Below are 14,101 nucleotides of genomic sequence, written 5' to 3'. Positions count from 1 at the left end.
AGAAAATAACTTGCAGTGTGCTTACACCAAAACGTGCCCCAATACTGTTATATTGGCTACAGGTGTAAACACTGCAGCGATCCAGACAGCTGTGTCAGTGGTAATGGGAAATCTGCAGGGTGGAACAAGCAATAGAATAAGTAATTGGATTTTAATAAAAAAATATAACATTTTTCTAAACTAGGTGAAGCTTTATTGTGACCTGATAATCTCTGCAAGCCTAAATAAGATTTGTGTGTATTTTTTTTTAACATTTTGATGTATTTTAATACTTGGAGCTTTAAAAATGTTTTTAAGAACAAAATCACGTTCATCTACATTTTCTGCCATGTGTTCCAGGCTGTTGCAAGTCCCCCTGTTTATGGAAAATGTTGCACTTTCCTGAGTATTGCGCAGAGGTATGTATTATGCAGAAGTCTACATGACACCTCTGACAATCTCCTTTCAATATTTCTTACTTGATATTTCCTCTTATTTTAAAGGGAATGTTGATCTACTGTATTTCCCATCCCCTAAATTCAATTAACACAGTAGGTGGGAAACCAAGATATTGTGACAACTATTCTTCCATCTCAAAACTACATAGTGATTTATATTCCACAAGGTCTCAAATACTGACATGATAATTTATAGCATCTTCGAATGCTTCTTTGTACTAGTTAAAAATTCAGACAAAACCTCATCTTGCCACAGTCCCTGAAGCTCACAGTGAAGGGCAAAGCTGCAAAAACTTTCTCAGCTCAAAGCTCTGTGACTGCAAGTCATCACTTAAGCAGCAGATTTCCATCAGGTGCCTGGAAATGCTTACAGGGTTTTTCATGTTGTCACCATGGAAGACAGTGAAAGTGTTAAATCACAGGGATTTGAAGGATCAAATTCTTACCATTCATAGAAGGTACAATTTCAGTGTCTTCCCTCTGCAGCTGATGTATTTTAATGCTTCCTGCATCTCAGCATCAGCTAGGCTTTTGCTAGTTAAAACAAAGATAGGTTTGCACAGATGTAGCTGGTGTAAAGCAAGGTACACAAGTGCTGAAGCACATTTCAGAAAATACTTGCTATACTTCAGGTATGTCTGGAGAGAAATAACAGCTTTTTGTATTAGGTAATCTTGTTGTCCTGATTCTGGTGTGGGGTTTTATTTTTGTTTTGTTTTACTATACTTGTTTAAGCTACTGCTTTTCAGTTAGACTTATTTCAGAAGTGTGGAACCAAATTCCTCTGATAAAATACTACTGGTATCAGCTGAGTTGTTATTATTACTGGATTACACCTAGCTCACTGAAAGAGCAAAACCTAGTGGAATAATGAGTATATTGTTATTACTAGCCTGACAGCGTCTGTAATCATGGCAAACTATGCTAGGAGCTCTGTACGAACTCAGGGAGAGAGAGAAAAAGATATGGTTCCTGCCCTAAAGAACCTGTAGTTTAAAAAAGTCTCAAGCTACATCCCTTTCAGCTGTTTCTAGGGTTACGCACTTTCCCTCTTGCAGGATCCTCCCACACACCTAAATCCTCCCTCACCATTTTAGCGGTTAAATATATTGCAAGCAGCAGGCAAACAGGTTGCGCATGTGCACGTTTCAAGTTGCTGTTTCTCTGATGACCTTCTTTCATGCTCTTTCATCTCTAAATTTAGCTAACTACTGAAGTGGGAGTCTAGCAGATTCGGTGAGGCAGGAAACACTAATGCAGAGACTGTATATAATCACTCTTAGAAGAACAGCACAGATTATGAGACAGTGTAATTACTATTCCATAGCCAAATGAAGTTTATTTTACGAAATTGCACTTTTTCAAGTGTAATAAACCATTACAGACATTCACTCAAGACCAACACATGCAGCACAAAATCAAAAGTTTTATTTAAGGGCTGATGTCCAGAACTCAGAAGTCTGTTCATGGTAGGATTGCTGCATCTGTATTTGAACAGATGACGTTGTAAATGCGAGGCACAAGTACACCTTAAATCTGAAATTCAGTCTTTTAAATAGCTGCCTTAGTGCCATCTGGTGAGAAGAACGTATTGGAGAAACACAGAAAATGTTTAAGAATGTGAAATAAAGCACTGAGATTCAAAAAAGTACTGTACAGATACTGGGACTGAGACACAATGATCTAACTCTGCTAAGTTTCATGACATTGCAGAAAAGTTATACCACATTAAATTCTCGTTCACTATTTTCACATATCATAAAGATGGTAAAATAGGAAATGTTCTATATTGTATGGGTGAGATAAATGACAAGCAGTTTTATTCCCTGCATCATATATATATATATATAAAATCTGATTAAAATCATTAATAAACTTTGTGCTTGTACAGGTAACGAGATAGTTTTGAAGTTTTTAATCACATTTGTTCTCAGAAATTGTACTTCCAGTATTCTAGTAAAAAAGCTTTCCCTCATTTTTTAAGAAAACACCACAAGCACAGCCCAGAAAATTTGTTAATTCTTTCTTTAATAAAGTGGGCTAGATGTTCTTCCAGAGTAAAGATACAAAGTTCCACGACTAAATTAATACCCAGTCAAAATATACTGCATTTCTGCAGTACATACAACTGACAGGACATGCAAGAGACTTTAAACAGTCAGAAATTACAGATGTCAGATACAGTACAACAGTCTCAGATACATATCTTAATCTCGTATTAATCAGTAATTTGCAATCCATATAATTTTTCTATCTGATTATTTTTATCCATGAACATTATGAGCAGGTTATCTTTGGAGAAAAAAAAAATCTTGTACTTTAAATGGCAATTTCTTTCTCAGTATATTCTAACATAATGCAAGACAGGGTGATGACATTTTGTCTAACTTACAAGCTTCTGAGTTAATGAATATACAAAACTAACTGCCTCTGCACTATGATCAAGTATCAGAGACAACATATTTGAGATGTATATAACCAAAAGCAGATTCATTTTCTGGAATTTGCTTTGATCTTATTTGTATAATCATCTGTCTGCTTCTGAAGATTTTTATCATATCCCACGGCATGACAGGCATTCAGCTAATTGGTATTCATGATTAGTGAAAACCTGCTAAAACTCCCAAAATCTCCATACACTTCTAGCGCTGTTTTAAAATATGCAATATTAAAGATACAACTAATTTACACAAATAAAAGAACTGTACAAATCACACTCTTCCATTGGCAATGAGACTGTTTAAGAAAATAGTAATGTGATCCCTGAAACAAATAACCAGAAAAGAAATCAGAAGACTGATGCTTAATAAAAATCAAATAAGAAGTAAAAATATTTTCCCCTGCCAAAATACTGGAATCTTTGAAGGCTTATGTATCACAGAATATAAAGCTTTCCTCTCTGTTCCCAGAATATTTCTTTCCTCTTTCCAAAGGTATTTCTTGAACAGATTCCCCTTTGTTGGTGGTGTGGCACAAGCCTTGCTGAATGGGTTAAGGCTAGAAAAGCTTGAAAGACCTAAATAAATCAACAGGCACCTAATCCCCTGGCATTCATGCAAAGTCAGGGAAATAAAATACACCTGAAGACAGGCACGCATGCTGAATTCCAAAGTGATTTTCTACGAAGCTTAAAATTAAACCAAAATAAACACTCTCTGAAATGTTATGCATTTAAAATCTTTCATCTAAACAGTCATCTGACTGTTCATATCGCTCTGTCGCAGAGATGTATGAAGCTATGCCTGCTCATAACATTCTGGCATTTTATCATTTTCCAAGGCACAAATAATCTCAGAAGAGCTACACAGCAGCTTTTAAGTGTGTAAGGATACCTCAGTTACCACGTAATTACATGACAATTATCTCTTAATTACAGTCACTGACAAAGACCTGGTAAAATCTACGACCAGCAAACTACATGACACCTCATCTTTGGAATATGGTACTTAACTCCATTTACAATTACAGACTAAGCAGCAAATAACTACCATTTCTTAACTCCATACAAACACAAGCTTTGCCATGCAATTATGAAGTTGTTGCATGGTATAATGTATATGTATCGTAAAAGTAAACAATGCAATTTTATTTGGTGTTAGAAATAGCATGACTTTCTAGCGTTCCTTCCTCCAGCTAGTTCTGTGTAGGTCCTGCAGGAGCAGGAGTCCACTGACCACCAGTTTCTTTTTCGGAATTTCAGCAGAGTTTAAAGGGATCAGAGAGTACTACTTGAAAAAAAAAACCTGTTATTAGATGTACTATGTACTTAATGGGAAAGAAATACACTTTTCCACAGAAAAACAAGTTTTAGAGTTAATTAGAAACTTTCTGTTGGTTAATGCTGCTGCACCATTATGTTTTTCTTGACTAGAAATATGGAAATCGTATAGGAATATATGTAAACAGAGTCTATAGAAGATAACAGTAATGAGGCATAAAGTGCTTTCAATTATGAACATTTCATTTCACTTTGCACCCTTCCCTGGTAAGTTATCATACTCTAGCTACTTTTAGTTCAACTGGCTCAGGTCTACACTATGAAATACTGTAATTTCCCTTGTACCTACTGCTTTAACCATGGTTGTCTCTGTGAAATAAAAAAAAAAGCAAAAAAAAAAGCATGCCAGAGGGAGTAAAAGCAGACAGATATAAAGATGGAAAGAGCTGAACCAAGAACTCTCAAGCGGAAAAAAAGTAGGCAAAGGGAAATAAGGCTCTGTTGCATATGTCCCCATTCTCAAGGTGTTTGTCACACATTTTGCTGTAAGACAGCACTGAGGAACAACTACAAAAAAACCCCCAGCCTCAACTACACCTCAGGCTACTGCCAGATGAAAATGAAGAGACTAGGATTCCTCAGCTGACAACAAGCTTACTGCCAGGACAATGCTTTTAATCTTTCTGTTATACATTCCCTACTTCTCTAATCACAGTCTCTGAAGAAAAAGTACCTTTTCCTACTCATAAAACCCAGTCAAGCATATTTAGTAAAAAGTTGATATTAAACCTAGTTTGTCTTTGCTGTTTCAGATCTACTGCCAAGTATCTACACGCTTCCTAATCCATTATGGCATCTAGCACATACTACCCTATATTCTGGGAAAGCAACAGTTCTGTAGTAACAAAGCTCCTAAGTAAGATAACTCTATAACTAAGAATAACTGTATATTAGTACTGGGTTTTACTGAATCTTTACTTAAGGCAGTTATTAAAATGTGTCCATTCTTTTTGAAAAGTTACAATTAGTGGGTTATGGGGTTTGGGTTTCTTTTTTTTTTTTTTTGAATTTATGCTTTTGGCAGCTGAAATTGGTTACCTTTATCTATTTTCTGTCCTTCTAATGCAAATAATTATCCAGCCCGTGGAATCACAGGAATCTGAGCTGAGTTGTAATGATCAACCTCCCAAATTTTCCCAGACTGTTTCTTTAGATGTCTAGTGGGCTGACAATAGCAAAATCAGAGTCTTTGCTGTTATTACTACTGTTGTCATCAGGGCTGGAGCTCAGGTTGCTAGAGGAGGCTGAAATGGAGCCCATCAGTGGGTCGGAGAATATCAAAGAAGAACGAGATGGAGCTTCTGGCTTCACAGCTGCCTCCTTGTGTGCCTGAAGGGACTGCGCCGGCTCCGGGACAGCACTTCTACTTCCTTCCTCTTCTTTGGAAACCATAATATAGTCATCAGCACTCTTGCTCTCACTAGTGCTCGAATCAGTTGTAGTCTGTGAGACAGGAGCACAGAAACAACTTAGAGTTAGCACCAGTTTTAAAAGCTAACACTTTAAAAATATGTTATTTGTTATAGCAGCCTTACACGTTTCATCATCACAGTGCATCCATGCAGTGATCACAGCACGTCTAACACACGGATTGTAGTTGTGGGGATTTTCTGCTGCTAGTTTTCTGCAGTAATTAATGAAGTTGTTTTGAGGAATATCTTGCCAATTTGCACGTACAGTGGCATTTTGGAGTTTGCAAGAACAATGTCCTAGTAAAATCTTGACCTGTGGAATCTGAGCCATACGCAGACCAGGTTTAGTGTGTACCAGTTCAGGTTTGGCAGATCAGGGCTCTGAGGGCTTCTAGGCTTAGTACCATTGAGTATGTCCTAATTCTAGAGAATGTGGATCTGGTAATCACAGAATCACACAGAATCACAGAATAACCAGGTTGGAAGAGACCCACCGGATCATCGAGTCCAACCGTTCCTATCAAACACTAAACCATATCCCTCAGCACCTCATAAGAATGCAATCTACCAAGCAGCCTGTGGGTATAAGCATCCTGAAGTGATGTGATATTTAAACCAATATATTTGATTACACTGATGCGAGACTGAAAAAAAGGAGAAATATAGGGAGAGCGAGGGAAATGTGTATGAAAACGTGTGTCAACTGCAAGTCCTTCAGCTATGACTCTTTCACCAAATCAAAAAATTAAATTCACTTTGAGGTAAACAAGAGATTGCATGTACTAGATAAAAAGAAAGCAGTAACAAAAAGACCACCAGGAAGAATTCGAATGAGATGAATTTAGACCGTCAGCAGTGTATATAAATTGGAGTACAGAAGTCATCACAAGTATCAGCAAGCCACAATCTGCAGTCATGGTATCCATGATCTCCAACAAAACTTATTTTACTGAACTTACTATTAGAGTTGGAAACAATTTTCCATTGCTCTGATTACTGATTATAGAGTAGGAATCTCCTGAAAGGGAACTCTAGAGTAGCTTGGAGCAAAACTCACAGGTGATTAAGAATGATTGTAATATGAAATGAAGGAACTGGAAGTCTTTGGTTATTATTTACACAATCATTCCAAATTGTTAAAAGTCACAAACAAGATAAGTATCAGCTGAATGAAAATACGTTCAAACATAGAATTGTGATCTGTTCCCTTCTATAATGTATGTGAATGATGATTTAAATATCTCCCTTTGCAGTAAATTTTTAAAATATCCTGTTTCTATAATGTATAAATTTGTAAGTATACCTAAGTATAATATTATATTATTACTTAGGTATAATAATATATAGTATTCTGTTTTGTAATTAGCCCATTTTAATACTTTCTCACTCAAATGGAAATATCTTGAGTCCAGAGTATTGGTTACAATTTTAAAGGTCCCAGTGTAAGACTGTTAAACTGATAGAAATTTACATCTGTAATTTTTTATACCAATTCATTTTCTTCAGATGACTTAATAACATTCATATCAAAACAAGCAGAATGCTTTTAGAAATATCAACAACTATCTTGTGCTGAGTGCTATCAAAATTGATCTCAAACTTCCTGATTTGCACAGAACCAGGGTAGTTCAGATGTCAATGACTTCGAGCACTTCCCATATAGTTGAAAACAAACAGATGTATTCTACAAGGAGAGATACTTCACTACTTAAGCACTTTGGAGCTGAGACATAATTTGTTATTAATTAGCCTTTTGCTTTCATCTGGAAACACTGTTTTCATAAGCTATCAGTCAATCACTGCCATTTCTAGGGGACACAGGCAGCACACAACTGCAGCTCTGCTCCACCATCATCTTAGTAGTCACTGGATTTTGTAGGCACCTAGTGCAGCCACAAGACAGGAGCCCTAAATGTCCAATATTTCAGAGTTTTGTTCCCTGCTCTCTCTCCCCCACCCCCTGACAACAGAAATATACATTCGTTTAAACAACCATGATTGCATAATTCACCTAGCCTCTTCCCACTCTTCTATTGAAAACATCTCAGGGAATGCAGTACAGTCTCATTTTGCAAAATAATATACTTTATTATTTCAAGCTATTTCAGTCCTCACAGCCCTTACATCCAAGATTGCTCCATATTCCATGGGAAAACACAGATGTTACCTAGTGACACACTCGCCCAGCAAGATCATTATTTTCCTTGCTGGCATCCACAAGGATCCTAATGGGGTGTCTTCCTCTTGGCAGTGAGCCCCAGTAAGGACCCTCTGTCATAAACACTTTGTGCTGGTGTTGCAATTTCCTAAATTCTGCTTCCAAAAATGTGCTCTTGCACAGTTAAAAAAGGCACTCTGCCCTTTAATAAAAGGAAAGAAAACTATTCACCCCAGTTTCTTGCCCTTCTGTGTTGTGCTTTGTAATGCTACTTTTCATTGCACCTTCACTTTTCGGTTCAGTTAAACAGACCTATAACTCACTGGAGTGCAGAAAAGCATAGGTATTGACTCAAAAATGCTGTGAAAGGGCCTCCCATAAATGTTTGTCTATCCCTGGCATACATTAGTATTTTGGTACTGATATTTCCAGAGGTAAAATACTTCCTCTCTTCTTCCTCTGCCTGTTTCTGTTTCAGGAAACTCATGCTGACGCAAACCATGTTTTCTCCCATCTGCTGCCACTACTGAATAAATGAAAAATGACAGAATTATACTTCCAGTAGCTTTGGAAGTTAACAACCTTACGCCCGTTGCCATATGGCTTCTCCAAACATTTTTTCCTGATGAATATCATCTACTAGGACCAGGCTTATTTCAATTGCCTTCATGCTGTGAATGAGTTAAAACTAACTGTAAGGATACAATTCAAGAAACCTTAGAAGAACAGCAGCTCATTTTGCCTCCTCCTTTGAACAGACATAAAGGCAAGATAATGTGTTAATTATCATTCATTATTTAGCAACAGAAGCCTTCTGTTTGTCAACTGCATGCTGCCACCAAAGCCAAACATTCTAAAAAATGCTCTATTTCTTTGAGCCTTTATCTTAATTTTCTTGCATTTTTAATTTTACAGCTTTCTTTTCCAAAGAAGGGCCGTATCCTTATCCTCACTTTCCAGAAAGGGATTTTGAGGCAAAAAAAAAAAAAGGAAGAGCACTTTTAAAAAAAGTAAATGTGATAAACAATTTATACTTATATAACAGCCAAGCACAAAAGACCTGATTTTCATTTCAATTACGTGATAGCTACACCTGTAACTTTTCCAGCTGTTCTAGAAAGTATCCCTATAATTCCACCAGAGAAAAATCTCTACAGCATAAGTCACATCAAATAGAATTACATGCATTACCAAAGTCACAGAAAATGTAAACACCGTAACATTTATTTAGCAAGAAATGCACTGAATGGTCTAGAAGTGGTTGGAGTTTTTAATCCCCCTGTAGCTCTCAGTAAGCACTCCCAGCTTGACCCAGAGCATCAATGCAGCCCATTTTCTTCATCAGAGCTAAAAGTCTGGGCTTTGGCCCAGTCTGGGCCAACAATTGACCCCATCAATTAACAGTTGAATGTCACAGCCCGCTAAATTCAGCAGTTTTATTCTCCCATGCTTTATTCAAAAGGTTCCAAAGCTCTCCTCTTTCTTTGTTTATAGACACTGTGGTTGAAGATGATGGGCTTGGAAACAGCACAGACCATTGGGATAAAAACAGTCCCCCCTGGACTGCCTTTTCTAACCCTAATCTTTTCTTTCTGTCATAGGGGCCACTTCTCATTATCATAATTGGAACTTCCAGAAGATAAGAGGAGAGGAGGCTGCTCCATATGAATGTTCACATCTCCAAACATAGTCCATATGCTGCTGATGCCTTGTTAGTCCTCTACAGGTTCTCAGCTTATACAATCACTACTCACGTTGCTTGTAGTTGCCTCATGGAGTACGTAGAAATTGTGGGACCCATGGACACCTCTCAGCTCCTGTGCCTGGATGTACACCTTGACTACACACTGGGGTGAGACCTCATTACACATCTCCCTGCAAATTTCCATTGGAAAGAAATGTGCGCAGACCAGCCCTCATCTGCTCCACTCCCAATACTCAAAGCGCAACACCCCAGTGCCTCTGCTAAGTGACACGTGGTTTTAGACCAGTATCTGAATATGGTCTTCTCCAGCATGATTAGGACCCGCATATGCTCATACGGCATGTTGTTATCTTTTATAGCATTCTACCTTCCAATTTCGATAATAAATGCGAGTAAAAATAACCCCAAAAGTAGTATTTGCTATTTTGGCAAGAAAACAAAATATACTTTGCATAAAATGCTGGGAAATAGGTCCTTATGTGAACACTCCAATATGCTGCATCAGTTTAACTTATGCCTTTATTATGGCAGAAAGTAGTGACTGTACTCACAACACCTAAAGAAACAATGAGAACTTTATAGCAAAGCTTTGCTCTTTGAACCCACCATTACTAAGTAAAAAAAAATAAATTCTTAGTATTGCTTCTAACACTGAAACAGAATTAAATACTACTTTTAACATAGAGTACACTAATGCAATTGGATTGTGTGTAATAATCAAAACAACTGTGTCATTATTTGAAAATTAATAAATATTTCCTCTTAGTGCTTCCTCAGTGCTTAACTAAACTTGTAAAGAGTAAGCTGACTGCATACTCGGTTAAGCCTCTGAGGGGATAGTGCTACCACTGGATTTACAGGTGTGAGTATCAGTATTGGTGTGGAGGACTTAACTTTAGATCTCTAATATTGAAAATTACATAGACACATAAATATATAAAAATAAGTGTTTTCAAGATCACATTTGAGTCAGACTGAATCTTAGACAGAAACAGACCTTAGAACATGAAAGGAAAATATCTCTTTCTGTCTGTGAACTTGTCCTGTGATTGTATGCTTTGTACGTGAAAACATTGTTTACTGCTTCAAGGAGAAAGTCAATACAATGGAGTAGAAGGTAACAGCAACCTCCTCAGTATTTCCTTTTTGGCACTGGCCATGAATACACTGCAATGCAGATAATCAGATCTTACATAATGGGATTCTGGAGGACAAGGACAATGAGAATAATCAACTGATATAAGAACGTTTACTTCCTTTTTTACACCTTTTTTGTAAGAAATTAATCTGTGATTCAGTTATCTCAAAGAACCCCTCCATACACTGCATAACACTTATGACTTAAATATCTGGGTGTAGAGCATAAGACTATAACAAAAATAATTGATGGGACTAGGACAACAGTTAGAGAGAAACTTTTAACTGTAGCTCCATATGCACCAGCAATGTCGATATGTTCCCATGTAATGTCTGGACATGCTAAAGTGAGTCTCAAAAAAAAAATCAGACTAATTCCATCAATAAGTTGTTCGAGATATTTTTTTTCTTACCTGTTGTCCTGAGATGAACTGTGACTTTGTCATAACAGGTCCCTTTAGGACATCAGCCGTCCCTTTGTTATGACTGTTGGAACAGTAATGATCATCGGCTATCGTGATTTGCTCATTTTCTTCAGCTTCCAGCTGGCTCTGGTTGAAACGCAGGGAACCTTTCAGGATGTCCTTGATCTGTTGTCAAAGGGGAAAAAAAATTAAGCTAGGAATTCAGATGATTTATACATTTTCTAAAGCTCTGTGCAGCCTGCTTTCATACACCATTTCCCCCAAATATTTCCTTTTAAGAAATAAGAAGCCAGACAATATTCATATCTATATTAGCTAAAGATATAAATACAGCCAGATGTGGTTATATCAGAATCTGGAAAACAAGTAACTAAGAAATCTAAAGAGAAATTATTAAGATTATTCCCTACTTTGTTAGAGATTTAACATATGTCACACTGTTCCTGATAAAATGTATTTCAAAGGAACAGAGAGCTTTATAATCAGAACTACAGATGCTCAGCAGTATTCTCATTTTATGTATGTAGTATTTTTTCATTTAATTCAATGACATTCAAGTGTCGGCAGTTCTAAATAATGGGGACATAGGCATGATTATTGCCTAGCACGTACATTTTGCATTAAGAAAAATGATGGTGTGGCTTAAGTCCAGAACTTGGTGTCACACTGTCTCAAACCTCTCTTTTCAGGGAGCAAATACTGTGCAAGACGTAGGCACTGTTTATAGATGAGTTTTATCTTTTTCAATAAAAGTTTGCTGCAATGCTTGCTGCATTTAGGAATAAAAGGTTACAATAAGACAGAACATCAGTAGAAAAAAGAAAAAAAGAAGAGAGAAAAAAAAAGGATTAATACCACTGAAGGATACAAGAATGTTAGGTTAAGCTATAGTTATACCTGCTTCAAACCAGCCAAGGAAACCAGAATTTCATCTTCTTTCTCCAAGTGTTCTTGTAATATGACTTCCTGGATATTTCCTGCAACATCAAAAGAAAAAAAAAGTGAAGAGAAACAAATCCCCTAAATAATTTCTAATGTGCTGCCAACTTACTGCTGAATTGCGCTTTCACAACAAAATCCTGTGACCTGCAAACACAATTTTGCACGCAGACCTAGAGGTTGACAACCTTATTAGCTGTGGAGGTGGAGCCAGCCCAATCCTGCCACTGCTGCCAGAGACCTCAGCAACACTGTGCTGCTGCGGGACTATTACTGCCCCAGGGTACCAATAGACTCAGGCTACTACTGATCCCCAGAAGAAAACGTCGGCTTCTGTGACATAACGGAGTGACACATGTCTTTGAACCTGCATATGCTTTGGGAAGCACTCAAGAACATTTATAGGAATCTGCAGCAGCTCACATAAAGGGTTAAGGTAGAAGGACAGCAACCGTCATCTTGAGCCCACAGGCACTGCAGATGCTAGAATGCTCTTCTGTTTAAAAAAGACAGAAATATTAACTTTGTTTCCAATTCCATTTTTTTTAGGTAAAAACCCCAGGGCTGAGCAAAACTCATTTAACAGAAAGAGCAGTGCAGTATTGTCACTCTTGCCTCCTATATGTAAAGTGCTGTCCTCCAAGGATGCATTTCAATACCCTGGCATATGGTGTTTGCAGAAGTCAGGGCTGGAGGCTGCCTAACGCATCAGAATTGGAGCTGTGGTGGTCTCCTTGTGTCAGGGAAACCCCAGGCAATGCTACAGTCCAAACTAGCCCAGAGAAACTATAGCTCTTATAGCTCTGCAGTCTCGTTAAACTGTGACAGGTCCTCCTCTGGCCTCCTAGCTCCTACTTTCCTCCTCTTTAAGAACACAGTAAAGATTCCTTGTGACAGATTTATAGACTGAGATGGTATCTGTTGACGGAAAATGACAGGATACTCTTTTGTGCCGCTCCCGTCTGACATACGCAGAGCTGAGCTCAAATCCCTCAGTGACACTCAATTGGGAACAACGGTTTGCTGCTCATGAATATCTGTATCCCAGGTGCTTCACAATTAGAGCTTTGTACCATTCATCCACATCTGCATTGCATTTGTTTGTTTTTAAGAACATCCTACGTGTTCAGTGAAAAGCCAAAATTGTTGTCACAGATTATGCTGACAAGGATGAATGTGACGACACTGCCAACTCTGACACAAAATGAAGTTTCAAGAAAAAACTGAACAATTTGGTGTAAGTTTTGCATTTGCAGAATAAATAGGAAAAGAATGAGATGTGGGAGACTGGACAAGAAGATTAAAAATAAAAAGGTGGATTTAAAACCCACATCTAGACACAGAAGATTGAAACTGAGTAGGAGCCAAGAATCAATAATGGGTATAAATGATGAATGGAAGGGGCAAAGAGGAGAAAGGGTCAAAGCCTAAGCACTAAATGAACCGCTAAAAAAGTAATCTGAAAAGCAGAAGGAACAAAAGAGGCTAAAGCCACAAAGGGCAATAGATGACAAGAGTCCATGAAGGACTGGTGTGATCAAGGTCAAGAGCAACACTGAAGATAACTCAGCTTTGCATAAGCAGTCTATCTGTACGTGGAGACCCATGATCCATTTAGCACTCATTATTTACTATATTACAACGGCAGAGTCCTGCAGCAATGAGGTAAAATGTACAGTTGAACAATGTTCAGTACAAATTTTACTTCAGAAAGACACTGTATTATAAAAGCTAGAAATAATATGAAGTTAGATCTTTCTGCAAACACTTAACATCATTAATTCAGAGAAGGTAAAATTAATCCAACATTTTACTTGTCTTTTTTTATGCTGCACATCTAAATTGTCTAGTCTCTCAATCTGGTAAATAAAAGATATTAACATTTACTTATAATTAATACTTTAGATCCTAATTTTCACTGTTTAACAAACAATGCATAGAATCATTAAGGTCAGAAAAGACCTCTAAGATCATCAAGTCCAACACCACTATGCCTACTAACTATGTCCTGAAGTGATATATTCATGTGTTTTTTGCACATCTCCGGGGTGGTGACTCCACCACTTCCCTGGGCAGCCTGTTCCAATGCTTTACCACTCTTTCAGTAAAG

At 37.5% G+C, this 14,101-nt stretch overlaps 1 protein-coding gene across 3 annotated transcripts in view; it reads right to left on the bottom strand.

Moving 5' to 3' along the window:
* Positions 1-1,750: 1,750 nt before the first annotated feature.
* Positions 1,751-14,101, bottom strand: part of TBC1D5 (TBC1 domain family member 5) — a 314,809-nt gene continuing 302,458 nt past the window's right edge. For all 3 annotated transcript variants that reach the window (XM_069860194.1, XM_069860196.1, XM_069860195.1), the window contains 3 exons: positions 11,950-12,029; positions 11,041-11,217; positions 1,751-5,658 (listed from right to left, as the gene is read on the bottom strand). In XM_069860194.1, coding sequence (XP_069716295.1) covers positions 5,365-5,658; positions 11,041-11,217; positions 11,950-12,029 — 551 coding nt within the window. In that variant the 3' untranslated portion in view covers positions 1,751-5,364. The remainder of the gene's footprint in view (positions 5,659-11,040; positions 11,218-11,949; positions 12,030-14,101) is intronic.

Source organism: Phaenicophaeus curvirostris, chromosome 6 (genome assembly GCF_032191515.1).
Source record: "Phaenicophaeus curvirostris isolate KB17595 chromosome 6, BPBGC_Pcur_1.0, whole genome shotgun sequence".
Lineage (NCBI taxonomy): Eukaryota > Metazoa > Chordata > Aves > Cuculiformes > Cuculidae > Phaenicophaeus > Phaenicophaeus curvirostris.
The sequence above is the reverse complement of the archived record's forward strand: the minus strand, read 5'-3'. Positions and strand labels throughout refer to the sequence as shown.